This window comes from Strix uralensis, chromosome Z (assembly GCF_047716275.1).
Source record: "Strix uralensis isolate ZFMK-TIS-50842 chromosome Z, bStrUra1, whole genome shotgun sequence".
In the NCBI taxonomy this organism is placed as follows: domain Eukaryota; kingdom Metazoa; phylum Chordata; class Aves; order Strigiformes; family Strigidae; genus Strix; species Strix uralensis.
In genome coordinates this window covers 87561642-87588215 of record NC_134012.1, presented here as the reverse complement: position 1 = coordinate 87588215, position 26574 = coordinate 87561642, and the positions used below count along the sequence as shown (strand labels likewise).

General features: G+C 40.3%; 1 protein-coding gene across 4 annotated transcripts; it reads left to right on the top strand.

Moving 5' to 3' along the window:
* Positions 1-1339: 1339 nt before the first annotated feature.
* Positions 1340-26574, top strand: PRKAA1 (protein kinase AMP-activated catalytic subunit alpha 1). 4 transcript variants are annotated; one of them, XM_074854990.1, is made up of 9 exons: positions 1340-1494; positions 8009-8150; positions 11927-12020; positions 13743-13887; positions 15702-15789; positions 16654-16878; positions 19565-20051; positions 20410-20536; positions 23424-26574. In XM_074854990.1, exons 1-9 carry the CDS (start codon positions 1365-1367, stop codon positions 23666-23668), a joined length of 1683 nt encoding a protein of 560 aa, XP_074711091.1. In that variant the 5' UTR covers positions 1340-1364; the 3' UTR covers positions 23669-26574. The 4 variants fall into 4 exon arrangements, with proteins under 4 accessions (XP_074711091.1, XP_074711094.1, XP_074711093.1 ...); XM_074854992.1 differs by lacking the exon at positions 1340-1494 and adding an exon at positions 1822-1839; XM_074854991.1 differs by lacking the exon at positions 1340-1494 and adding an exon at positions 4886-5052.

The following is a 26574-nucleotide window of genomic DNA, read 5'->3' as shown; positions in this document are numbered from 1 at the left end:
GCCTCAGGGCTGCTCTCAATCCACTCATCACCCAGCCTGTATTTGTGCTTGGGATTGCCCTGACCCATGTGCAGGACCTTGCACTTGGCCTTGCTGAAGTTCATGAGGTTCACATGGGCCCACCTCTCCAGCCTGTCCAGGTCCCTCTGGATGGCACATCCCTTCCCTCCAGCGTGTTGACTGCACCGCACAGCCTGGTGTCGTCGGCAAACTTGCTGAGGGTGCACTTGATCCCACTGTCCATGTCACCAACAAAGATGTTAAACAGCGCTGGTCCCTCAGGGGTTGCCCTGAGGAATGCCACTCATCACCCCTCTCCACTTGGGACATTGAGCTGTTGACCACATCTGAGTGCGACCATCCATAATGAAAGATTGGACTGGTGTTTCCTTTATGTCAGAGCCAGGGAGAGAGGTGGAAACATGGCTACAGTAGCTTGCTTCATCTTAAAACTCATCGACCTTTCTTCATTGCTGAGCACGGGTGGTTTGGAAACACAGTGTGCTCCCTGCGCAAACTGGTTTGCTGGCCATCAGCCACCTCGGCATCGCTGGCAGAGCCAAGAGTATCAGCAAACAACTGCATCTTGAGTGGCACCTAACATACCACATTACCAGCGCCTGAGGCCCTGCCTGCGGCTGCATTCCGCTGCCGCCCCATCGAGAGGGGCTGCGGGCTCTCCACCGGCAGCCTCCCAGCGCACCGCCTGGCACCCCGCGGCTGCGGCAATGCAGGCAGCCGGGCGATCTCATTGCAATGGTACGATTTCTTAATTAAAAGTATGTGCACGTTCCCTACATCTCCTCACTACCGTGAGGACGGAAAACGGGGCTCTGGGGAGCACTTAGCCCCAGCTTCCCGCAGTCCGCGGGCAGAAGCCCCGCGGCGATGGCGGTTCCAGTCGGCAACACGGGGGAGATTCAGTTTCCAGACCCGCCAGCCGTGCCGCCTCCGACACCGGCGGGTCCCGGCCAGTCCCTGGCACGGCGCCGACCCTGAGGGGACCCACCACCGCCACTGAGGAGCAAGCGCGGCTCCCTCCTTCCCTCCCGGTCCCGGGTGAATCCCCCTGCTCCTCGGGTGGGTGTGTGTAAAAAACGGGCCCCTGCCAGCCCCTCGCTCCGCTCTGCTGCCTGTGGGGCTGCTTCTCCCATCCCGCCGCCCCGCCCCGCCGGCAGGAGCCGCAGCTTCCGGGGCGCCGCTGGGCCGACCCGTCCCTCCCCCGCGCACCGCAATGGTTCGTCCTCGGGGAGGGCGGAAGGCGGGAGGTGCCGACTTCGCTCCCGGGTTTCGGGGCGGGCGGGCGCTGTGTGGTTGCTCCTCCCCGGCCGACGCTCCGGCCCGGCCCGGCGCGGGCGGGCACTATGCGCAGACTCGGTCCTTGGCTCAAGATGGCGGCGGCGGATAAACAGAAGCACGAGCACGGGCGGGTGAAGATCGGGCACTACATCTTGGGCGACACGCTCGGCGTCGGCACCTTCGGCAAAGTCAAGGGTGAGCGGCGGGGAGCGGGTTGGGCGCCTGCCCCGTCGAGCGGCGCGGCCCAGGCGGGCTGCGGGGCGGGCCTGTCGCGCTGGGCAGCGCGGTCTTTCCTGGGGCTGCCGCCTGCGGTCACCTCACGGCGGCCGATCCGCTGGGGCTGGGCGGCCGCTGGGGTTTGGCCATGGGGGGACGTGTGAGGGCCTGGGGAGGGGGGGGAGTCGGGCGGCCGCAGCCCCAGTCCGGGCTTGGCCCCGCTCCGCCTTCCGGCCGGAGCGCTGCGGCGGGCCGAGCTTCGCCGAGGGCGACGCTGGGAAACCTGAGCTGCTGGGCGCTGCCCGGCCCTTCCCGCCGGGCCGGGTGAGTCACCGCGGTCCGACGCGGGCGGAGGGCGAGGGGCCGCGGGGAGCGGCCGCAGGCCGGCCGGGGCAGCCGCCGGGAGGCGTTTCCCGGGCCGTTAGCGGGAGCCGCGGCCCGAGCCGCGGTGGCCGCGGGGTGGGGGCCGCCGACCGAGCGGGGCGTTGTGGAGGTGGTGCCTGGTGCGCTGTGAACGCCCCTCGCAAAGCGGGTCTGGGCGGGTGGGGGGCTTTGTCCGGCAGCGGCAGGTAAGGGCTGGCGCAGAAACAGCTTTCTCTTCGGTATTTACGGTAGTAATTACTGGACGCTAATGATACTGCATGTAACGAAAGTAAGGAGTCTTAATTCTTGAGCTGCCCGTACATTGCATTTTGCTGCCCAGGCATTAACGCTTGATGTCCTTATAAGGATGGCAAGATTTCTTCCTGTACAGAGAAATAAGCATAAAAAGACGAATCTGGGATTATTGAATTAGCTGGCAAGATCTAGTTGACACGCTGTGACGGATGCAAGATATGGAAAGATTTTGTTAGATCTAGTTGACTAGTGGTCATCAAAGTTTTTTTCAGCTCAGACTGTAAAAACTTTTCCCAGTAGGGGTGCAGATGCCATGCTGTAAATTTGAAGCCTAGTAGATATAAAATAGAAATTAAACTTTTCCATGATGCCGTCCACCACCGGTAGAAAAACTGTGCATTAGTTTACACTGTTCCTGCTGTGTTGTTTGCAAGAATCGTTCAAATTCTGGGGTTTGCAAATTGAAAGCATCCTTCCACAATGAGTTAGGCTAGAGTCAGGTTGTATTCTTTGTAAGGTTTTTTTTATGGTTGACCTAAGGAATTACTCATGATTATAACCAGTAAAAAAACCACAGCTTATCCTGTTGTATCTAATGTGCTAGCTGACTTTTAACACAATACCTTTTTTCAGGGTAGATGTTCCTATTGTATGTTCTCTGCACAAGCTCTTTCAACTGTTGGCATGTTCTGAAGAAATTACTAATGTATGGAAAATAGCAGTATACGTGTTTCTTAAGAATATCTAGGAAAGCAGCGGAAAATATTTTGAGAGTAGAGCCCTTCATAAGCCTGCCTTGAAAAAAAGCACACTCGAAGTGACAACCGCCACCCCCAGCCTCTTGGGAGCAGTGACCCCCAACTGGCAGCTGGAGTACCTTTCCTTGGGAACTTAGCACCTCCTTAAATAGAGAGAAAATGAGATAAGGCAGAAGACAGGCATCAGGTTCTCTTTCCTCATGAAGGGACTACATGGTTGAGGGGAGGAGTCAAAGATGTGTTGTTTCTTTTTCCCCAGTTCACTGCACAAAAGTAAGGTTGGCATACCCATAAATGCTCTAATTTGCTCGTAAATTTCATAGAGCGCTGTTGCACTGCTGCTTCTGTTCTTATCTGTATTGACAGAAACATGTCTGTTGAAACATTGAAAGATGGCCAATTTGTGGAGCTAGTTACAATTTTACTGTATTATTGGATGTCACTACTATTTCTATTTCATGAAATACAATTAGTTTGAAATAATTAAAAAGAGAGTTGCCAGTTTTATTAATGCTTTATTTCCATAATATCCCCCTGTCTGCCTTATTTGATTAATGTTAGGTGTTCTTTTAGGCTGCTTTGTAATTATTGATTATATGAAGAGTACACATATGCATGTATGAATGTATTTTTTGTTAAGGATGGGGGAGAAATCACCTTGTGGGGAAATGCAGCATCATTCTGCATCCTGAATAGGTTCCTTAAGTGGCTTGGGAATTTATTTAGGATCTGAAAGCAAGTATTAGTGTTAATGGACTAATGCTTTGTTTTCATATATAAGTTTTGGGTTTTTTTTTCCTTGTCCCTAAATGTACTGTGTGAGTTTTGTCTTGCTTTAGCTGTACTTACGTACTTCAAAGGACATATTTTATCTATGATGCACTGGTTTTCCTCCTAGCACATATTTTCTTCACTGAATACTAGATCTATGATTATTGTCAATTGATGAAACCATATCGGAGTCGCCAGAGAAGGAAAATGATGAGTATTACAGAAAAACAAAGTGGAAAAACTGTAGCGAATGTGTTAATTTTTTAAATTTGGTTAGGAGTTTTTGTTGAGCTCACGTGATCTAGGGGGTCAGGCATATGGCTTCTTGAAAGTGGATCTTTAATTTTAAGGGTGGTGGCAGCCTGCAAAGATTGAACTGGAAAACCAGTGCTTTATTTAATTGTTAAAGGGCTTCTGCTGTTAAGGTAGGTCTTGGGTGAATTCACCCTGCTGCTTACCCTTTTACCCTCATAAATAACTGTTACTGATGTGATGTTTTTCCAGTTTAACTGTTCATCTGGCTGTACTAGCCTGAATTAACTATTGAATAACTTAATTCACTTGACTGTGCCGCAGATGGACAGAAATGAAAAGCTGTGGGGTAGAAGACTATGAACATAAATCCGTTATGAGACACGTTCTTACTTAAACTTTACAAGGGTTCAGTGTAAAACATCTATCTGTATTTTCTCCAATCACACTGCTGATGTTTCTTGCTGAAATCAAATGCAAACTTTTACTTCCAGATATTTTTGGAAATAAAGTTAGCTTTCATAAAGGAAGAGTAGTCAGGCTTCCAGTTATAGATACATAATAACTGTGCCACTCTGTAGAACTAGGTTAAAAACCCTGGTCTGTATAGACTGAAAAACTAATGTAAATACGTGATGCTGGTCAAGGCAATGATAAGAGACCTGGAAATGGACAGTGAAGATCAGTTTGCTGTCTAATGCTGTGCACCAGTATGCCTTTGCACAGCATTAACTCATGGGATTTTTTTGTTAGTGAAAACATTTGTTCAGCTCACAGTTTTAAAGACTATTTTCCTCTGAGCCTCGGATTGGCTTTTTGGCCTATTGCAGAAATGTTTCATTAAATACATCATATGCTTGTTCAGCTTTTTTTTCTACAAACTTCATGACTGGGACCTGTATTTTGTAAGAATGTTGTGTTTACTCTGGATGACATTGTAATCAGTTTTCTTTTCCAGTTGAAGACCTGCTGAACTGCGTTTAGATGCTGTCGTTCCTGCATTTCAACAGCTAGAAGAAGTCACTGCTGCTTTGAGACTCTGTCACTGTTTTGGAAATCTTGGTGCTAGGCACAGCCATAGTGAAGTTTGAAGGCAGTTGGTATTATCAGAGAATAAAGAAGTATAGGGAAATACTAGGTCTGTAAAGTGAAATTCTTTATCTAGTGATTCTTTTGAAGGACTGATGGCTGGTTAAAGATTAGGGTGACTAACATAAATACATGTTGATTACTTCTAATTTGTGACCCTTCCCTTTTATAGGTAAAATTTCTGTCAAGAGGTAATACAACGTAGTTTTTGTAAAAATAGCACTGGCTTGCTTACTTTTCTACATGATGTTATCTGAGGTCTTGCTCTCAGTTCTGTCTTGCTACTGACTACTTTTGAATTCGGCATAGTCTGTTACCAGTTAGTGTCTGCTGTTTTACTGATAATGGATACCTTGAACCATATCCAAGAAGAATTTTATTGCATGAAGTAGGTGGTTATTGGAAACTTGTATTTTAAGATTATAACAAATCTAGCTTTTTAAATTGAATTTAAAAAGGGAGGCAAAAATTACTGAAGAAAACTTTGATTCAATTTGAAATGTCTTAAGCAAGTGAACAGGCCTTTTAGGATCTTTTTGCACCTACACAAAACCACAGTATGTTTTTATTATGATAATTTATTCAGAGTTGGCAAACAGAGTTGAAGAAGCAGAAAATCTTGTTTTCTCACAGTCAATGAATTAAATCAAGGCTTGTGGCGGCACACAATCTTGAAGGCTGTGACAGCTAGAATTGGTTTCAGTCAACTTCAATTGTTACTGTTTAATTACTTTGAATGAAAAATGTGTTTTGAAAAACTCCTTTATGTGCCTTGCCTATTGAGCATTGATTGTTGTAGCTAATAAATTGCATTCTATTGTTTTTCTGAGTTCTAATGAAATTCAGTTTTCATCTGAGAGAGACTGACGAATCAAAACAAATTGGCTGATACTAAGCTGTAGAATTGCTCAAATATATATGCTTGTACTTTGTAAAGCAAAGGAAGATGCAAGTTTATGTGTCTGATTTTTGGTTAGTTTCTAAGATGCTGTTTCTTACTAGGCAAAATTAATGTTAAATTTTAACTTACTAAAGTCGTTTTTTTAAATACTTCTCGCTTCAGTTCACATTATTGAAAGGCAAAGACTTTGTAATTCAAATGGAATAGTTGCTTTTCTAATGTTTTATGTTAATGATTCATTACTCTGTAAAGTTTGAACATAGGTGATACGATTTCTTGGGTTCCTTTAAAACTTCAGTCGCATTTGAACTGAAAAAAAAGGGTTTGTGATTGCTTTAATTTTAGATCTGGTTGAAAACAAATAATTCATATAGGTGACATGATTTTACACTTCTAGGCACTCACTTGCCAATGCTTTGTGGTCTGTATAGAACTTGTGATGGATGTGGGCTTTGTTCCACGTTTCTCAGCAGTGCAAATGTGCCTATCCAGTGTTTTGTTATTGTGGCCATTTTTAGGTAATGACTCCTCTGAATGAGGGGATGTGTTTTTTCACCTTGCGGTTGGATCCTTTCTGTATTCTCAGGTACAAAAGGCATCTCACCACTGCATTGTGATGGTTCAGGGTTTTGGGTAATCCACTACTTAGTTACTTTCCTACAGGAATTTATCTAAACTGCTTTATTTTACACAATTGGCTATCTTTGGTGTAAAAATAATCACTCAGATGGTTATCATTACCTCTGTCTCTGCTAAGAATTTCTCCCCACTTGCATTGGTTTTTAGCTCAATATAGAGGCAAAAGGCAGCGGGGAAAGCTGTGTGTTGGGAATGAGATTTACAGATTGATAAGTGTTTGCTAGTTCTATCCAAATTATCTGTTGAATGCAGAAAGATTTTTGTGGATGACTGCTGTTTATCACAGCTTCCCATGGATATGTTTAAATAGAGCTTGAAGCCTGGGGCTTAATTAAATTCTCAAGTGGGGAGAAGCACCCAGATGAGTGAGTAATGTGTTCAGCACAGGTCTGTTAGCAGCATCCATTGAAGTGGACAGGGATGAGCCATGTAGGTGTCCCTGGAATCTGACTTACCTTCAACAGGTAGGAATGAGGGTGGCGAATGAATGTGGTGTAGTTAAAAATCACAGTGTGCAGAAACCAGGGCAGATAGCGAAGCCTGCCAGTGGAAGAGATACTTAACTTCTTTTGTTTATCTGTGATACAACATTGGATTTAAGAAAAATATTCTTAGCAACTCCGTGGCTGCTACCAATATCACTTGCAAAATTAAGGACTTGTAGAGGAGTAACTGTCTAGAAAGCATTTTACATTTTTTGAGTCCCTCTGTTGAAGGAAAATTTAAACTCTCCAAGAAGTAGGAAGGACACTGAGGAATGTATGAGGTTGCATGTTTGCATTGCTTCTCATAGTTACTACTGGAATTTGTGCATTTCCTGTAGCTTTTGCAGCTTATTTTGTATAATAAAGCTCTGGTGTTTACTGCACAGACTGTGGAGCTTGTATAGGGTCAGACTGCTCCAAGGACAGATAAAGAACTGTTTTTCAAGTAAACTGATCTGATGCTCTTAGTGGTAAATCAGAGTAATTGCTGAAACAGGCTTCTTGATGGAAGGGTAGCAGTGATTTCTTTCTTTAATAAGAACAATCCTTGCAGGTAAAGTAGAAGAGCTTCAGGAAAACATGTCTTGAGTGGGTTACCAACTGAGCCAAAAGCTTGGAGTGACTTACACAGGGAGAGAAAATGGTCTGCCTAATTAGAGAGGATGGCAGTGTTTTGGGATGTGTCTTATTTGCAGTAGTGCAAAAATGTCCTCAGGCTGCCAGACAAAATTTTGAGAGTTAGGTTTAAGGTTTTTCTTACATATCCCATTCATATTCTAATGATAGAATTGTGGGAGAAGTTGCAGTAGGGCAGAAGAAATGGTGTGCCATCTGATTTTCAACCTCCCCAAAGATGATGGATATATATGTGGAATGCTAACATGTTAGCTTGTATTTCTTGGCTACAGTTGAAATGGGCAAATTAATGTCTTTATGGAGCAATTGAAAGTCCTGACTAAATACTTCCTTGTTCCTTGCAGTTGGGAAACATGAGTTAACTGGGCATAAAGTTGCAGTGAAGATCCTGAATCGACAGAAAATTCGCAGTCTTGATGTTGTAGGAAAAATCCGCAGAGAGATTCAGAACCTCAAACTCTTCAGGCATCCTCATATAATTAAACTGTAAGTTTTGCCTGCCATAATCAAACATATCTCTTTTTGCTGTCACTGAACTGAAACATGTTTAAAGGGCAGTACTAGTGGTATCTTGTCAGGAAAGTAACCAGCTTTCAAGTATGCACCATTTTCAGCGTCCTCTGTAATGCATCTGCACAAAACTGATCTCCTCTGCAGGCCAGAGAGCTTCCATTAGGTCTTTGCTTACAAATTCTTTGGACAGGTGTGTTACCGAAAAACTTGGAATAAAACTTATCAACACCAATTTGATGTAGATAAGCAGACACTTCTTTATTGACGGCCGGGTGCGCGGGTGAATCCTTTCACCAACGACGCACACCATGCACCAAAATCATACATCTTATATAGAGCTCATTCATACATATTCATTATGTATTCATGCATAAACATAACAATTCCTGGAAATCATTATCATACTCTCCTCCTATTTCCGATTCTGCGCCGTAGAGTCCAGAAACACCTGGAAATGGGTCTGGGGTGTAATGTGAGTCGGTGGTTAATGAGTCGGTGGTCGCGATCTCCCCCTGTCGGAATTACCTATTGCTTGAGGACACTGTTCTTGGCTTAAACTTATATGTTGCTTCAGCCGATTTCCTCATTTTCCCATTAATTTGGATTCTGACATCTCTCTGCATTCTTTCAGGTTATTAAATACCTTATAAGTAAATGTTATATATATAAATCATCTTGAATCTTAAGCCTGTTATCTAGTTCTAAATGTTCCTACTAGGTGATTCTGACCAATTCTTTCGGCCTTGGTACAGGGCTGTACAAGGGAGTTCGTAGTAGCCTTGGTTCCTGTATAGAGTGCAAATGCAGCATATGATTTTTACTAAATATCTTCTATATTCCTATTAAAACTAAACAAATTAATACTAATCTATATTAAATCAATAACATATCAAATCAGTAACAGGTGTATAAAAGGTAATGGCACGATAGAAACTTATAGTAGCATCCATCTCTGGTTTTAGTTGCTCCTTCAGGTTGTTTTTTTTTTTTTTCCCTGGTTATATTTGGTGTGTTTTCTACTTAGAAAATGAGTTACTAACAGCAAGATTGTAAAGGGCATTTCTTTAGTAAGTTTATTGTGTTTTCTTACTCAAAATATGTTTTTATTGATGTCCTGGTCAGTGATCTATGGTTTTCCACTGTAGATGGTGTGCTGAGATTTTTCTGAATTGCGGATGTGCAGATTGCTAAATGTGGTTGATATTTCAGAATTCTTCAATATAGCTGCTACCACTTGTCTATGGTATTTACAGTGTGTCTGTTTACATCTGTTAGTTGACTAATAGGTCATCAGTGGAGTTCATAGTACAATTAAATATGTCCGAGAGTAGACCCCTCGTGTCTGGTCTGAGGAAATAAATTATAAATGCCATGGCTTTTTCCTTTTTTTTTTTTACTTTCATTTCCTGTAAAGCTAACCTGCATCTCTGTAGTGTGGGTGATTTTCACTGTCTTAATCGTGGTATTGGTGTTAGTTTTTTTTTTATTGGCAGAGTCTTGGCTTAAAACCCCACTGCCACTGACAGATGCAATCTCTATACACTCCCTTTAATTTGGCAACAGCTCTTACACTGAAGCTGAATTGCATTGTTTAAGATCAACTCACTAACTTCTTCAGTGGGTTAGTTTTCAGAAGACTATTGAGCTGATTTGGCTGCAGAATTGCTAGTGCTGCCAGTTAGAGTTCATGAACGAGTCCAAAGGACATACCTGTAGCCAAAACAAAATAGGAAGTGTCAGTGTACCAGCTGAGATAGGAGGGTGGAACAGGAACATGTGCTTTTGGTGGTGTTAAACTGTTAACAGGTTTCAAATGACAGGTTTTTTTCTTGGGGAATTACAGGGAGATGTTTTTTTCTCCTGCATGTGGAGAGAAGGGACAAGATGTAAGAGATGATGGAAACATTGATGGATCCCCAGCTTTTTATTTGGTCAGCCTGCGTTTCTAAAGCAGAAGGTTTATTAGCCTATATGTAAATAGTGTTTGAGATGTAATTGATACTGTTGTGCAGGTAGACTTGCTGGTAACCTAGGCTTCTGCTGCTTCTGCTGTTAGGAACTAGACTGGGGAACTGCTAGATAGGAGCTTAAGGTATTTGGATAAACGTAAACAGATTTCTTCAGCTTAATATTACAAATTAGACAATGACTAATTTAGAACATTGCTGTGCTTTATGGAAATTTTCATACACAATTTTAGCACTATATATTGCAAGCCTGTTGCAGTAAGATTTTCTTTCTGTACAATACTTGAAATAAAAACCTTTGGAGCATCTCCTCTTGCAGTTTTTGACCTCTAGCAATAGAATGCATCTTGCTTTCCTACATAAAATTGCTTCTTTTTGCATTCTGATCATCCGTGCTGTGTAGTTTGATAACCTTACTTATATTATAGGTATGTAACTATTCCACAACCTCCTTTTCCACAACCAGAAAAATGACCTGACTGTAGAGAAACATGGCTGTAACTTTTGGATTAAAAGGGTTAAAATACTATTTCTGTTGTAGTGTCTTAACCATGACTTCAGAATATTGTTGATATTTAAGTACCTGATGTACTTTCAACCAAGGTGTTGGAGAGAAAATTGGTAAAGGTAAAGCATCTTGGACTATTAAAATTTTAGGTAAAACTAACTTTGAAGATCTCTTGTTGGTAACTGCCTCAAAGCTATTGAGGTTGTTGTAATGTTGCACTATAATACTAAGCTGTTAAAATAGATACAAACACAATATATGTGCACTCACATGTTCATCTGGGTAGTCTGAACTCATTGCTGTCCATGTAGTTCAAGAATAACTTGTCTCACTTAGCTGAAGCACGTCTGTTTTCCCCCTTGTCTTGGAATCAGTGTTTTGAAGAACATTGCAGTTCTGTAGAGTATATGTGAATTCAGTTATTTATTACAGTTTGGATATTTGCATGCTTAAGTGTAGTACCTTGAAATACTCATTTTCATTTAATTGCTACCTCAATATAATACCTGTCTTCTCAGTATGGTACCTGGATTTTGGCTGAAGAGTTATCAGTGTTCATTTTCTTGTTCCATTAAAAATCAATCACTTCTGACTGCTGTAAGGGGGAAAAAATAAACAACTTTTAGGTAAGGATATGTAGAACAAAATCAAACTCTTTTAAATGGGGAGCTTGGCCATAAACTAGTTATTTCAGAACTTCAAAGTTTTGGGGGTTTTTTGAAACTTAATTGAAGTAGGATGATAAAAATACAATAATGAGTGTTGATACTATTAAATAGTAATGACAGATTTAGGTCTTTTTGTAAAAGATTATATTAATGATTATTAAGAGCAGTCTTTTGGTTGTCTTGATGTACGCTTTTCTGGTATGGCAAGTCAGGTTTTTTTGCATGTTAAGGTTGAAAAGTGTGTGTTTTTGAGACACTAACAGAGTCCTTTTGAGTTCCTTCCTCACTGCACCAAGCTGTCTGCGAGGTAGCGCTATAAATAGTTTCATAGAAATCGTTTAGACTAAGCTTAGTCCTCTGAAAGTACAAAGACTGATATTCCTGGTGGGAAATGTAAATTTCCTGCTAGTCTTGGCAATGAGGCATCACATAGTGAAAGGAGAGGAAATAACTTCTGAAAAATACTGTCATTCCAATAGCTCTAAACTGGCTGAAAAATTTTTTAAAGTATACTTTATCTGACTCTTTGCACAACTTTTGTTTTAACTAAATGTAACTAGCTTCTTTTACTGAGTGTGTAGACTAACAGATATCTTCTCTTATCAGGTACCAGGTCATCAGTACACCAACTGACATTTTCATGGTGATGGAATATGTTTCAGGAGGAGAACTGTTTGATTATATCTGTAAAAATGGAAGGGTAAGAAGTAGTCCAACTCTACAAATCAGTGACTTGCATTCTGTTACTGCTTTTGCAACATCCCTACGTCACCCAACTCTGGGGGGACAAACAGGTTCTTTTTGGGATTCCTTGGCAGAATGATATAATTAAAGCTTTATTTCTTAACAGGCTATTATGATTAGTGTAGCACAGAATTTATGATTAGAGTGGCACAGGGTTTCTACAAGCAGAATCAATGTAGTACAATTTATAAGTAGTGTAATACAGAATTTATAATACAACTTACGATTTCTGATCATGTAGACCCTCTGCAGATTGGGTCAGATCTTAATACATGGTTTGCTGTATCAATGTAGCAATCACAGCCTAGACTCAAAAATGATATGAAAGAATACAAGTCACCCAGTCCTTAGAGGAAGGAGGGGATGGTGGAGGTGTTCCAGGCCACTGGGGGGTCACGGATCTCACTGTTCAGCAGCAGTTCTGGTCTGGGTTTCCCTGTTTAGCACTTGTAACTGATTTTACGGACAATCTCGGGGTGCTGTTACACTGCCCTGTTCTGTGATGGGATCACCACCACCTGGCTGGCCCAGGGCTTGAGACCTTCAAGGCCGGTAAGGAAGGAAGCAATCAGCCTGATGCCCAGGAATCTTGAGGCCAGCAGGGAGGGAAGAAGGCTTGGGTTCATCTACGTGATTCACAAGACCTTCAGGAACTAATAATGAGGGAAAGGGCACAAATACATGACTCGGTCACAAAATGGCTGCTTGCCTCTTAAAATGGTGTTAGTTAGGCTAACCACATTACTGGGGGCTGGGAGCGGGGAGTACCTGTCACACCATGTTAAGTGAAAGTTTGTTTTTATGTATTCAGCATTAATTTTTGCTGTTAGCAACTAAAATAAACTTTATTGCTACATCTTGTTCTAAAAGTAAAAATGGTTATATGTTAACACATTTCAGATGTTTATGTGTGACTTTGTCATAGCATTTTTCCTCTCTACTGATACTGATATGTTAATTTACAGTTACTGGGTACAAACTGAATGGATATGTATCCAGCTGGAGTGGCTGTAAACTTATTTGTTCAATACAACCCGTTATTGGAAGGCTGTGATTGTGCTGTTACTACCCTCTTCTACTAGTAGAACAGTTTCTGTGGCAGCTCTGAAGGCACTTTTGACAAGCCATCTAGATAGCCAGGGTACTTTTAGTTAGAACAAACTTTGTTAGAACAAACCTTGACATGGATTAGGGCGTGTTCATAGGAAGTGCCCAGCTAAGTCTGCTGTTTGGGGTTAGCTGCTAGTAGCATAAATAGCATCTAAAAATCTATTGCTTGTGTGCTGCATGTCAGAAGCTTTTGTCAACTTAATCTTGTGCTGTGCTTAAATGTCAAAGTTAACTCTGCCTGCTTGGAGTATCAATTAGTATTTGGGTGCTAATGTTTCTAGTTACTGAGAATGTAACATCTGCCAAATCAATTTCAAAAGGTTGATTGAGAAATTTCAGTGGCTTTGAGTCAGTTGGTATGTTTTGCTTTAGTCATTTTAGACCTGTGGTACAAACAAAATGATGTAAGCTATGAAGCTTTCTGCTACAAATTCTGATAATCTGTATAAAGTATCAAAGCTATAAATGATAATTTCAGGTCATAGGAAAATTTCCTTTAATTCATATAAATGAAAAACAAGTTACCTTCCACTGTCTCATAATTGTTTAAAACCTTTGCCTGTCTTAGCTTGATGAGAAGGAAAGTAGACGTCTGTTCCAGCAAATCCTTTCTGGCGTGGATTACTGTCACAGACATATGGTAGTACATAGAGATCTGAAGCCTGAAAATGTGCTGCTTGATGCACATATGAACGCCAAGATAGCTGACTTCGGTAAGCGTTGTTGTTTTATATCTGATCACATTTTGTTATTTAGATCCTGTTAATTACTATGGGAAATATTTAATAAAATGTGTATATTTGAATATCCTGGTGGTAGGACTTAATACAAGAACCTGAAGAGCATGAACGTAAAGCAGAATTATATTATTGCACATATGTAGAACTCGTTTTTCTCTCAAACTTTCTTTTCAGGTATTTTCTGTGAGTCGGTCAAATTGTAAACTGATCTGTTTGGTTTTGCTTAACAATATTGTTTCTGAAATGCTAAATATACTTAGTTCCTGACCTTTCCACTTCAAAATACATTCCTCTTGCCTATTTCCCCGTCTGTAAAATGTAGATGCTTAGCTCTCTTGGAAGTACAGTGCAAGGGCAGCTCATCATGCATTGCTGTAGTAAAACACACTAGTCCTCCTATTAAACAACTCTAACTCAATTTAAAAAAATCTAAGATGTGATTGAAAAAATGTAATTAAAGCATAAAAGGCAGAATAAGAACAGTTTATCTTGCAAACTCCTGTGCTTTTTTGCTATATAACTGCTTAACTAATCGGAAGGCTTAATTGTTTTAAACTAGCTGTTTGTGACACAACTGCTGAGGATACTGGCAGCTAGTTCTTGGAACTAGCTGAACCGGAAAACCTCACCATATAAGCATAATGAGATATCCATACTGTTATGTCATCATGATAGATCTGTTGTAGACATAGCAGATAATACCTGCCCTTGTAAAGCACTTTGAGGTCTCCAATGAAAGCTGCTACATAATGCTGAGTATTCTAAGTATATTTTACAAGTATGGTGTTCAGGTGTATGGGCACTGAGAATCATCTTCATTTCTTATGTGTAGAAAATGCTTTGGGTGAAATGGCTTAGGTGGTGAAGAAATAAAGTACAGTAACTTATAAAAATATCTTCCTATAACTTAAGTATCAGCAAAGCTGTAGCACTCAGTTAATCATGACTAGTGTATTAAACAAGAGCTTAATAAAAGCTTTTGTGTACTAAAATACAAAAGCTAGCCGATCTGTACTCTTTCATCTCCCCCTGCGCCCCAGTAAAGAGGCATCATTCCTTCTTGGAGACTGAGTTTTCTGGCTTATAAGGTAGTCTTGATCATGCAGCCTCCACTGAGGAAACTAGAAGGTATTTTTCATGGCTATTCTAGAAGTGGTAGTTCTTTACTGATACTAGAATATACTGAGGTCTGGTGAATGAATACGGCCGAGTTCTAAAGTACACTTTACTTACAGAGTATCTAAAATCAAACTACTGAACTCCAGTGATTCCGGAACCAGCTGTGTACTGTTGGTGTCTGAACTGTGGTGAAGTCATGTGTACCTCTCAGTTTCCATATTCTATATAACCTGTTAGAGTTTTAGGTAGCTCTGTGGTAGCGCCTTTTATTTCGGCATTTAGAAGCAAATGTGCTTTTAAGACTTCCTTGTTAATAACCAAAATCCTTTCTTGCTATGCTGCTCCATCTCCCTTAGAGCAACTTTGTTCTCTGTCATGCCTGTGTCATCCAAATTTGACTGTTTTTTGTCTTGGAATAAATGTTCTCAAATATTTCTAGGTTGTGTGCTATAATGGATTGATTTTACTCAAATTTCTGGTAAACTAAATGGGGGATTATGTGACATCCTCATAAAAATTTCTGTAATTCCAAACAATGTAACTTCTTTACTGAGATAAATTTGTTAATTTTCTATCTGGAATTACTAGTGACTTGTTCTAGATCGTATATGTAGTATGAAATCATCTTACTCTGTGAATTTTTAGTAGTTGCTCTTATACACTTTCAGGTCTATCAAATATGATGTCAGATGGAGAATTTTTAAGGACAAGCTGTGGTTCCCCTAACTATGCTGCACCAGAAGTAATTTCAGGAAGGTAGTTTCTTTTATATTGGATACATATGTGCATGTACTTCAGTCATTTTGCTGCTTGATTCTAAAGGCTACAAAACTAGTTCAGCTGGCAGGCTTGATGCTGGGAAACCGTGGGCTGAACTTCTAATTGTCTTGGTAATTTTTCATGAGTATTCAAGGCTTCTATGAGTTAGCTTTGAATACTTCCTGTAAGGTGGAGGTTATGTCTGATGCTCCAAATCCAGTGTGTACAGTGTGCCTGAATTGGTTTAAAAATTTCACTTACAGCTCAGATCTTGAAAGAAGAGGTACAGATAGAATTACAGGCAAAGTATACTGTCAAGTTGAGTAGCAGTGAAATATCTGCTGCAGAGTAGATACTCAGTCTGAAGGTAACTTCCCCTTTTGGGACTCAATTGTCAAATGCTGCGTTCAGCTACCCACTGTAATATTGCCTCTTGCTCACTGGAGGCCAAATGTCTGTTTTATTCAGGCAGTAGCACAGAATACATGACAAGTTCTGCTATATGGACTTGCCTTAAACTTTTCAGCCTCCCAGGTTTGGGGGATAGATGACTTTGCTAGAACAGTGACAACAATATATAACACAGGCTTTCTTAGTAGGTACAAGTTTCTTTCAGTTTGCCATTGTCTTAAATTGTGTTCGTGGATTGTTGTTAGGCATTGGAGAGAAAAGCTACGTGCTTGTGCCCTGTTATATATTTGGAGGGTGGCGTAGAATAGAACTGAAATAGTATAGTACTTGCAGATTAGTTCTCTCAAGTTCATACACTTTTAATTACTGTGATACAATGTAAGAAAATAGAGAAAAAAAATCTATTTAAATGTATTAAACACAAACCACTAATAGTTAACTTTTTCCCAGATTATATGCAGGTCCAGAAGTAGATATTTGGAGCAGTGGGGTTATTCTCTATGCTTTGTTATGTGGAACGCTTCCATTTGATGATGATCACGTGCCAACCCTTTTTAAGAAGATATGTGATGGCATCTTTTATACCCCTCAGTACCTGAATCCGTCTGTAATTAGTCTTTTGAAGCACATGCTGCAAGTGGATCCAATGAAGAGAGCAACAATCAGAGACATCAGGTAAAATGCTAACTCATGTCTGATCACAGGATGCTGGAACGATAATCTCAGTGCAGATAGGCAGAACAAAGAAATCATTCATGTTTTAGACTGAGATGAAAAATTCAACTTCCTGTGGTTTGGCTCTAGCTGTGATAGTTCTGATCTCCAGTTGGCCAATGAGGTATCATCACAGTAAAACAAATTCTATACTTTACATACAGAACTTCTGAGGAACTCTAAGTTTAAGACTGCTAGAGCAAAGCTGTTTACCTGCAGAATGGTTTGCAAAACTACACTGTATTGACTTCTCTGGGAAAAAAATACATCTTTTGTTAAGAACCAGTATTCTGTACTGTAAATGTCTGAGAGGAAGTTATGGTTCTTTAATCTGATAACTACCACTTCTATTAATATTTTTTTAGACTCTGAAAAATCATTTAAGACTGTGAGTACTCCACATGCAAGACAGCACTTTATAGCTTCAAAACCCTTGCATGGATTTGTGTATGAGTGATAATTACTGCATCAAATACTGCTAAGTTAAAGCTTCTAGTTACAGATAGCTGTTATGGGCTCCAGATTGCTAGAGGAGACTCTGAAGAAGGTGGTTGCTTTAGCAAGTGTGTAGTGGGTAGAACAAAAAAAATCAGTTGCTGATAGAGCTGTACTTCATGCAGCAGCTTAGTTAGGTTTTCCAGTCTCCTTTGTAAGAGACTCTAAGGACGGAGCTCTGACGTACTACTTTAGTGGAAATGCTACCTCTTTTAGGATTGGAAGTTAGAAAGTTGGCAATGTTCATGTTCTTTCAGTAGAACAGAAAGTGGTGCACTCACCCCTTCCTACTGTATTACAATGGGAAGTATTTTATTGCGGAATCAAAGCACTGTGAGAACTAAGCATTGGAAAACTTGAGTGGATAGGAATTTAGCTTAACTCAGTCACATTAAGTAAGTCTGGAAGAGAAGTGGTGTGAAAAAGATGTCAGAAAATGTTAGTTACAGAGCATGGATGGATTTTGAATCCTAAACAGTTCTATCCTATTAACCATAAGACATGTCACCTCAGAGTTTAAAGGACAAACTGAATTTAATTGAATACCTTAATTCTTCTAGGGGAGTGTGTGTTTGCATGCAAGGGGAGAGGCCCAGTGCAATGAATAGTAACAAAATATTCCTCTGGGCTCAGTCATCCTGCTAGGGCTGTGCTTTGTAGAGGTACGGGAAAAGCTTTTTCTGCTTCCAAATTAACTGGTTGCTTCTGGTGAAAGTGTTTTTGGCTCAATACGTTACTGCTGAGGCATGTTCTCAGGATCACACTGACTAGAGCTTGGTCCATTGTACTGGTTTTGGCTGGGATAGAGTTAAATTTCTTCACAAAAGCTTGCATAGGGCTGTGTTTTGTATTTGTACTGAAAATAGTGTTGCTAACACACTGATGATTTAGTTAGTGCTCAGCAGTGTTTACACAGTGTGAAGGCCTTTTCTGCTCCTTGCACTGCCCTGCCAGTGAGCTGGTTGGAGGTACAGAAAAGTTGGGAGGGAACAGAGCTGGGACAGCTTGACCCCAACTGACCAAGGATATTCCATACCATATGACACTATGCTCAGCAGTACAACTGGGAGGGAGGTTGGTGTGGGTGGGCTGCTGCTCAGGGACTGGCTGGGCATTGGTCAGTTGAGCAATTGTTTTCATTTGCATTACTTGTCTTTCTTGGGTTTTATTTTCATTTCTCTTTGTTTTGTTTTTCCTTAAAATTAAAAAAAAATTCTTTCTAATTATTAAAGTGTTTTTATCTCAACCCACAATTTCTCACTTTTACTCTTCTGGTCCTCATCCCACTGGCGAGGTGTGAGCACCTGGCTGTGTGGTGCTTAGTTGCCATCTGGGGTTAAGCCATGACATCTGTATAACTGCTCTTAAATCTGTAGCAAGTCTTTACATTATCGCCTAGAATACTTTCAAAAATGGTGTTAAGCCATACCCTTTGGTTAGTTAAGCAGCTTACTCTAGGTGCAGGAAACAATCTTACTTATTCTCTGTGATTGGGCAATGTAAGTATTTGATTCCTCTGTATCTTTCCCTCTTATGAATGAATACCAGTACAGTAGTAAAAAGGTACAGATCGACCCTTCTATAGCTCCCCTCAACCTTTTTAAGTCTTAAAGAGACAGCTGGGGGTGTTCTGAATGAAAAAATGATAGGTAGCTTGTTTGATGTGGGGAGCATGTGACTTCAGCATTCAAAAATCTGTGTCCAGACATCTACCAAAAAATTATTTATCATCATCATGTCTTAATTTTGTTATGTATTGTTATGTGTGTACTTGGGGAGGGATGACTCAAGTGGATAGTATAAGAATTTCGGTTGAAAATATCTCAAAACTAACATAGTGGCAGTAAAAAATATGCTATTTATATAAAAAGCTGGTTGAGTTATACAAAGATAATTTTAGAGCTCAGGTAGTTGAAAAACTTACAGGAAAGAGGATTTTTTCAGTCTTGCAAAATGTCTAGCAGAATCTTGTGAACACAATTATTACTTTGTGTACTGGTTTATTGTCTTGTGCTGCACAGAAGAGGACTTGGACTGACAACTGTGATTCTTTTTGTACAGACTAAGCTCATTTTATTTTTTAAAGAATTTAATATTAAAAAGCCTTGCTTTACATACATCTACTCAGAGGTTTTTTTATTTTTAAATCTAGGGAACATGAATGGTTTAAGCAGGACCTTCCAAAATACTTGTTTCCTGAAGATCCATCCTATAGCTCTACCATGATTGATGATGAAGCCTTAAAAGAAGTGTGTGAAAAGTTTGAATGCACTGAAGAGGAAGTGCTAAGTTGTCTATATAGCCGAAATCATCAGGACCCTTTAGCGGTTGCTTATCACCTCATTATAGATAATAGAAGAATAATGAATGAGGCCAAAGACTTCTACTTGGCTACAAGCCCACCGGATTCTTTTCTTGATGATCACCATCTGTCTCGCCCTCATCCCGAAAGAGTGCCATTCTTAGTAGCTGAAGCACCACGTCCTCGCCATACTCTTGATGAGCTGAATCCACAGAAGTCAAAACACCAAGGTGTAAGAAGAGCTAAGTGGCACTTGGGAATAAGGAGTCAGAGTCGACCAAATGATATCATGGCTGAAGTTTGTCGAGCAATTAAACAACTGGATTATGAATGGAAGGTAAAAGAATGAAGGCTCTTTATAGCAGACAACAGTAAATTTGTTTGAGCTGAGTAGTTACATAGCCTGATCTGTGCTGGAAAATAATCTCATGTGCCTGTGCTGACTGCTTGTGCTTGCTGTGCAGGAAGGGTTTTGTGGGAGGCTGTTGATGCTGACAGGAAAAAAAGTCTTGTTAACATGTCTAACTTTTCTACTGGGGTTGTGGGAATGTTCTTCTGTTGGCTAAAAAAAACCCCCTACAACTCCAACAGGTAAGCCTGAAATCACTTGATAATACCAGTGAGTTGAAATGACAAAACCAACAAGCAGTGCTTTTCAAGCAGTTCTAGAAACTAACTTAAATCTCTTGTACTAGGTTGTAAATCCATACTATCTGCGTGTTCGAAGGAAGAATCCAGTAACAAGTGCATATTCCAAAATGAGTCTACAGTTGTATCAGGTGGACAGCAGAACATACTTACTGGACTTCCGTAGCATTGATGGTATGTGAAGACTTACATAAGTTAATGTAGTTGTATGGGAAATAATGCTAAATGCAAACATGTCTTAATTGTTTATAAGTGAACTAAGTGTTGCCCTTTATTAGTTTAAGCCAATCTAGATCTGTATTTAATGTTTCTTTATTCCTTCCTGGTCTAGTGTTCCTGTGATCAGATGGTTAGCTGCTTCATCCTTTTAATAGCTTTTTACTATAACAAATCTTGAACTGCTCCATTGGTGTCTGCACCAGAACTAATACCACTGGTGCAGAAGGGGACAGGGCTGAGAGGTGAGATTTGGCTTAACCTGAACTGCCTCTGGAGCATCACTCCCAAATCTAAACATTAATTTAGATCTCAAGTAAGCATGTGAATAACACTTCCTAGTGAAGATAAAGCTTAGCATCTAGGTATTTAAATTTGACTTTGTAAGGGAAAGAATGTTGTTTTCGCATAATAAGCCTGATGGGAAGGGCAGGAGCGATTCACAAAAGCAATCAACAAGAGCAATTCACAACCATTGAAATCCCTGGCCTAGGGCTAGAAGGCAAGTGATCTTTTTGTCAACTGTGATGACCCAGTACTTGGAACTGGCTTTAGATGGATGCAGATACCGAAAGACTTGGGGCGAACTTTTCCATCTTAGTACACTTGCATGATGAGCTCATGCATATTAACTTCTCCGCCCTGGAGAAAGCCAAGGTTCATTTCCATGAACATGCGATGTATGAACACATACATGAAGGGGCGTATCGGTAGGTGGTTCGGGAAGAAACTACCCTGTAGTACTCAGCCAGTGAGGAATCAGGGGAGGGAACTGGCGGTTGGGAGAAAGGGATATAAACCATTGCATGATGGCTGGTAGGCGCGTCCACTTGATGGGGGTGCCCGGTCTTGCAAGAACGTAATAAAGAGTGCTTCACACCGCATCCTGTCTGAGCTGTTGATAATTGGCAACTGAACGTTTCTCACAACTTGGAACTGTACATTGCTGTACTGGGCCTGGCTGAGATGGAGTTAATTTTCTTCATAGCAGCCTGTATGGTGCTGTGTTTTGCATCTGTGACTTAAGAGTGTTGATAACACACCAGTGTTTTGACTATTGCTTAGCAGTACTTACATAGTATCTAGTCTTTTTTTTCCCCACTCTGTTTTACCCGATGAGTAGGCCAGGAATTCGCAAGAAGTTGGGAGGGGTTGGAGCCTGGAGAGCAGAGCCAGGTTGACCAAAGGGATATTCCATGCCATATGATGTTATGCTTAGCAAAGGAACTGAGGGGTTGGAGTTTGGGGAAGGTAGCCTTGAGACTGACCGGGCTGCTTTGGATAGGTGGTGAGTGGTTGCCCTCTTTTCCTCTCCTTTTTTCTTCCCCTTATTAAAATATCTTTATTTCTACCCATGAGTGTTCTCACTTCTGCACTTCCAGTTTTCTTCCCCATTGCACTGAGGTATTAGCTGCCAGGCAGAGTCAACCCACTACTGCTAGTAGTAGACAAAATTTGAGATAGGAGTTGTATGCTTGCAGTAACTGAAGTCTTGAAAGCAGTTGGTCTAACCTGTAGAAAGATATATTTTATAGAGTGACAGTAACACAGCATACAAATCCTGGTTGCATAGCTTCCTGAAAGTGAATGGAGGAGCTAATAGAGACTGGCCACAATGCTTGTTTATGGGCACAGTAGACTAAAGCAGGATTACCTACAGCCAGTGGTGTAGATGACATGCCTAGGAAAACATGTGGCATGGAAAAAGGATTTACTGGACTGTGGTTGGATTACAGTATAGGGTGGCTAAGGCTGTGTCTGATGACAGTATAATCTGATCTGGCTTTGCAGAGCAGTTCTTGCCTCATTCCTTCTGACAATACTGGTTCTTGCTCAGATCCAGTGGTACTTGATACAGGGGACTAATCACTTTCCTGTACTGACCTGCTGCAGCATAGGACAAATGCCATCCCTGTTGGAGGAAGATGACTGCTTAGAGCCATGCAGCTGGGGGAGGGCAGCCTGCTGCTGTCCTGGCTTCAGCTCTTGAGGAAATACAACTGAAGAGCATGGATTTGCCACATCTCTTCCACAGTGTAGCTGATTTGACTTTCCTTTCTCTCCACCAGTTAATTGTCTCTGTTCCTCTTATCAAACTGTAGTTTAAAATAGCTTTGATGTGAAGAGGCAGTCTCTCCTGTGTTCACTAATTCCTCTTGGAAGTAACTTTTTTTAGTGCCAGGTGAGAGTCAAACTTATGTTCAGTATTTAAAGTAAGAATACAGATACTTCAGCAGAACATTACTTCTAAGACAAAAGTATTTCCTCCTCATAGAGAAGGTAGACTTTATCTGTGTGCCACACACTAAGGGGAAAAACTTCCAAAACTGAAAGATGAATTAATGTAGATGCCAGCAATTAATGTATCAATGAATTATAATAAAAATACAAATAACAAATTAAAAATAACCAAATATAAAGAAAACAAAAATAGAATAAAAATAAAGTACATGCTAGCAAAAAGCATCTACAAAATGTTTTAAATATTATTGGACTTAACCTTACAATGCTGTCCTTGTTTTAAGTAACCTAAATTGAACTATTAGCTGTTGAAATTAGTTCATGAAAAATATGGCAAGTGCTGGTCTAAACTAGATGTAAATGTTTTGGGAACACAGTTCAGAGTAGAGGAATAACTTGCACAAGGACACTTGCTTCTGTGTTACTGTTATGTATAAACTTCTATTTTGTATCAAATATATACAGTTTGCAAAAGGTGTTTATGTATTAACCAAGATTTTAAAAAACAAGATTTAGAGGTGTGAGAAGGGGAGGATGTTTGCTGTTCCTATAATTGATCTGATAGCAAGACCTAATTTTCCTCCTCTTTCCCCTTGCCCCCCAGATGAAATTACGGAAGCGAAGTCTGGGACTGCAACTCCACAGAGATCGGGTTCTGTGAGCAACTATAGATCCTGTCAAAAAGATTCAGATGCTGATGTGCAAGGAAAATCTGCTGATACATCCCTTACCTCATCAGTGAGCTCTTCGCTTGACTCTTCTACAGCTGATTTAACTCCAAGACCAGGGAGTCATACAATAGAATTTTTTGAGATGTGTGCAAATCTTATTAAAATACTTGCACAGTAACTTTGAATATGGGCTTATTTCTTTTATAGCAATAAGCATGCCTAAATCATAGTCAGATGCTTCCAATTATAATCAAGTTAAATTAACTAAGGCGCTGAAAAAGCTAGCCACAGAATGCAATTTGGACAGGGATTGAAGTGATTATGGGCAGTTAATGTATATTATTATGAAGCTGGAGTGAATTCTGATTGTCTGCTGTCCAGTAGTGTAATACAGGTACAGGAAATCACATGCTGTTGGGGCAGTGTTCATAACATTTTACATTGAGTGCGCATTAGGCTGCATATAACATTTAAGTTAGACCTTCTTGTTTCTTTCACTGATAATACATACATCTGATGCACTGTAAGTAAATGTACACTTACTAGTTCAGTGACCTAAGTATGACTTGTTGGTCACCATCTACAGTTGTGCGTCAGTTGGTCAGAACTCTCAAAACTTCTAACAGTAATGTGTTTAAAACTGTTGTGTTTCTTCCCCCTTATTTGACAGTAAATGATAAAGAACAGTTTAATGCGTTACAATATATGACTTTTAACAACTGGTAAATTTGTTTAAATGATGCAAATCGAACCAGTTGGAAATGCATGTAGGTGCTCTGTAACGCAGTGAAGGGTGAAATTCTGTGGGGCTGAGTAGAACAATTGAGTCCACAACAGAGGTGAGAGACTTGCTGCTGAGAAGACTTGGCACCCCATGGGCTAAACCAAAATGTTGCTCTATGAAGAGCTTGTCAGCAAGCTCCTGATCTGTGCATATATGTTAGCGTGGTAGCAGCACAGCAGCTCCCCACTGCTAATGGAGGCTGAGAATCCTTTTCCTCAGAAACATGTGCATTTAGTTAAGAGCACAGCCCAAGGGCTGTTGCATGCTATTCCAGAATCTGAAATTGACAGTTTTTTAAAACGTATGTTAAAACTGATACAGCTGTTTATCACATGTTAACTTAGCATATACTATATAGAAGTCACTTTGCAATTGAAACTACATATATAGGTTAGGTTTTCCCAGGCCACCTTTATAGCAAACTTTGCAATTTAAATTAATTGTGAAATTAAATAGTCAAACTTTTTTCAGTTGAGCATTGAAAACTGATCATGACAACTTGAGTGCTAATATTCTCAAAAGGTTTTCAACAGTGGATTGCAATTACCAATAAATCCTTCTGCATTTACGGTTTTTGCAATATTTCAGGAAGAAAATTGAACTTTATATGTTAAAATCACTGCTAGTACTTGCACAAAAACATTTAATGTCTTGTAAATTGGATATAATTAGCCACGGTTCCATTTTCATCTGTCACTAATAAACAGTAAACTCTATGTCATAAAACGTTTAGTTTTGCATTCAAGAATTTATGTACTCTTCAAAGTAAGATTCATGATGTACTCAGTTTCAAAGCTTGCTGTCCCAGGGAGAGAATGGAAATCAAGGCATTACCATGAACAGTGGAACCTGGATTCTTAAAATGGATGGGAATTCTAGCCAATGACTGAGACTTCATCCATGGAAAACTGCTAGCTACAGATACAAGAACAGTTTAATCCAGGCCAGCTGGCTTCAGTCTAGAAGTTCACCTGTTATGAACATGCACAGAATCTGAAGAAACATAAAGCTGCTTTAAGCCCCAGAACCGCTACAATTGTGTTCTGAACTGGGCAACTGTGTGGTCTGTCTAGTATGTAGGTACAAGTTACAACTTCAGTTCTTTATCCTCATGTGTCACACACAGTCCCTGTAATGCAAGATTGTTTTACTGTATGTCAGAGGAGAAGATTCTTCTGAGATAAAGCTTTGGTTTAAACTTGTGGGATTGAGATGTCCAACATGAGGGACCAGCTGCAAATCCTACTTTTAAGTCCTGTTTTTAGTCGTGTAAGAATCGGTTCTGATATACTGAATAAATCTGTGTTCATTTTTGTTACCCTTCTATTTTGAAATTGTTAAATATTGCACTTGCACAAATATAATGGACGCACAGGTTTTTAATTGTAGTAATTCCTCATCAGGAATTGGTTTGGGGATCACTCTTGCAAATGTTGAACTGAATGTTTATAAATGGTATCTGCTCCTTGTAATGCTGACCACAAATGCAAGGTGTCAAGGTGCAAATAACTTTCAATTTTTATACACTTTTTTGGCCCTCTTGTGCATTAAGACAACCATAGTTTTTCCTTTGTCTTGGTACCTGGAGGTTAAAGTAAGTTTCTGGCAGAAGTGTACTGTATGTGTAGTTTTAAATAAAGTCAACTTTATTGGTATGATAAATCGCTTTTGATGGCCAAAAGTTTTCTGATTGAACTGAGATTTTTATAGGGGATGGGGGAGGGAGAAAGGGGGACCGACAACCTAGTTGAACCCAGAACAGCTGTCTGTTGCTTGACTTTCTTATGCTTTCTAGATCTTGCTATTGAAACTGCTTTCTTCACGTTCCTACTGATCTTGCAGAGCTTTTTTTGGCATTGTGCTAGAATCTGCCAATAAGCTGTGAAACAAAACTTCACTAAGAAAGCTGCTAGGGCTCCAAGGAGGCAGTTTATGCAAATATACGTTGAATTATCTTGCGTTTGTATTGTAATTTTTCCAAAACCATGGATTAACCCGATTGTCCATGTGCAATATAATTCGCTAGGTAATGGATAAAAATTCATCTTGGTGGTGCAATATTTAGAAGAAACTTCCATGTTTGTCTTGATATGAGTGTTTAATACAAACTTGGAAATAAATTTTATTTTACCAGTTGATTACCATTGTAAGATATTAAGTCCTGTTCTTTAATAAAGATGTGCCTACTTCTATGTTAATTTCTTTTGACAAAGCTGAATGGCAAAAATGCTTGTTTATAACTGTATACTTTTTAAACTTTCAAAACTTTAAAACTTAAGTAAACGTGAAATACTGAACTA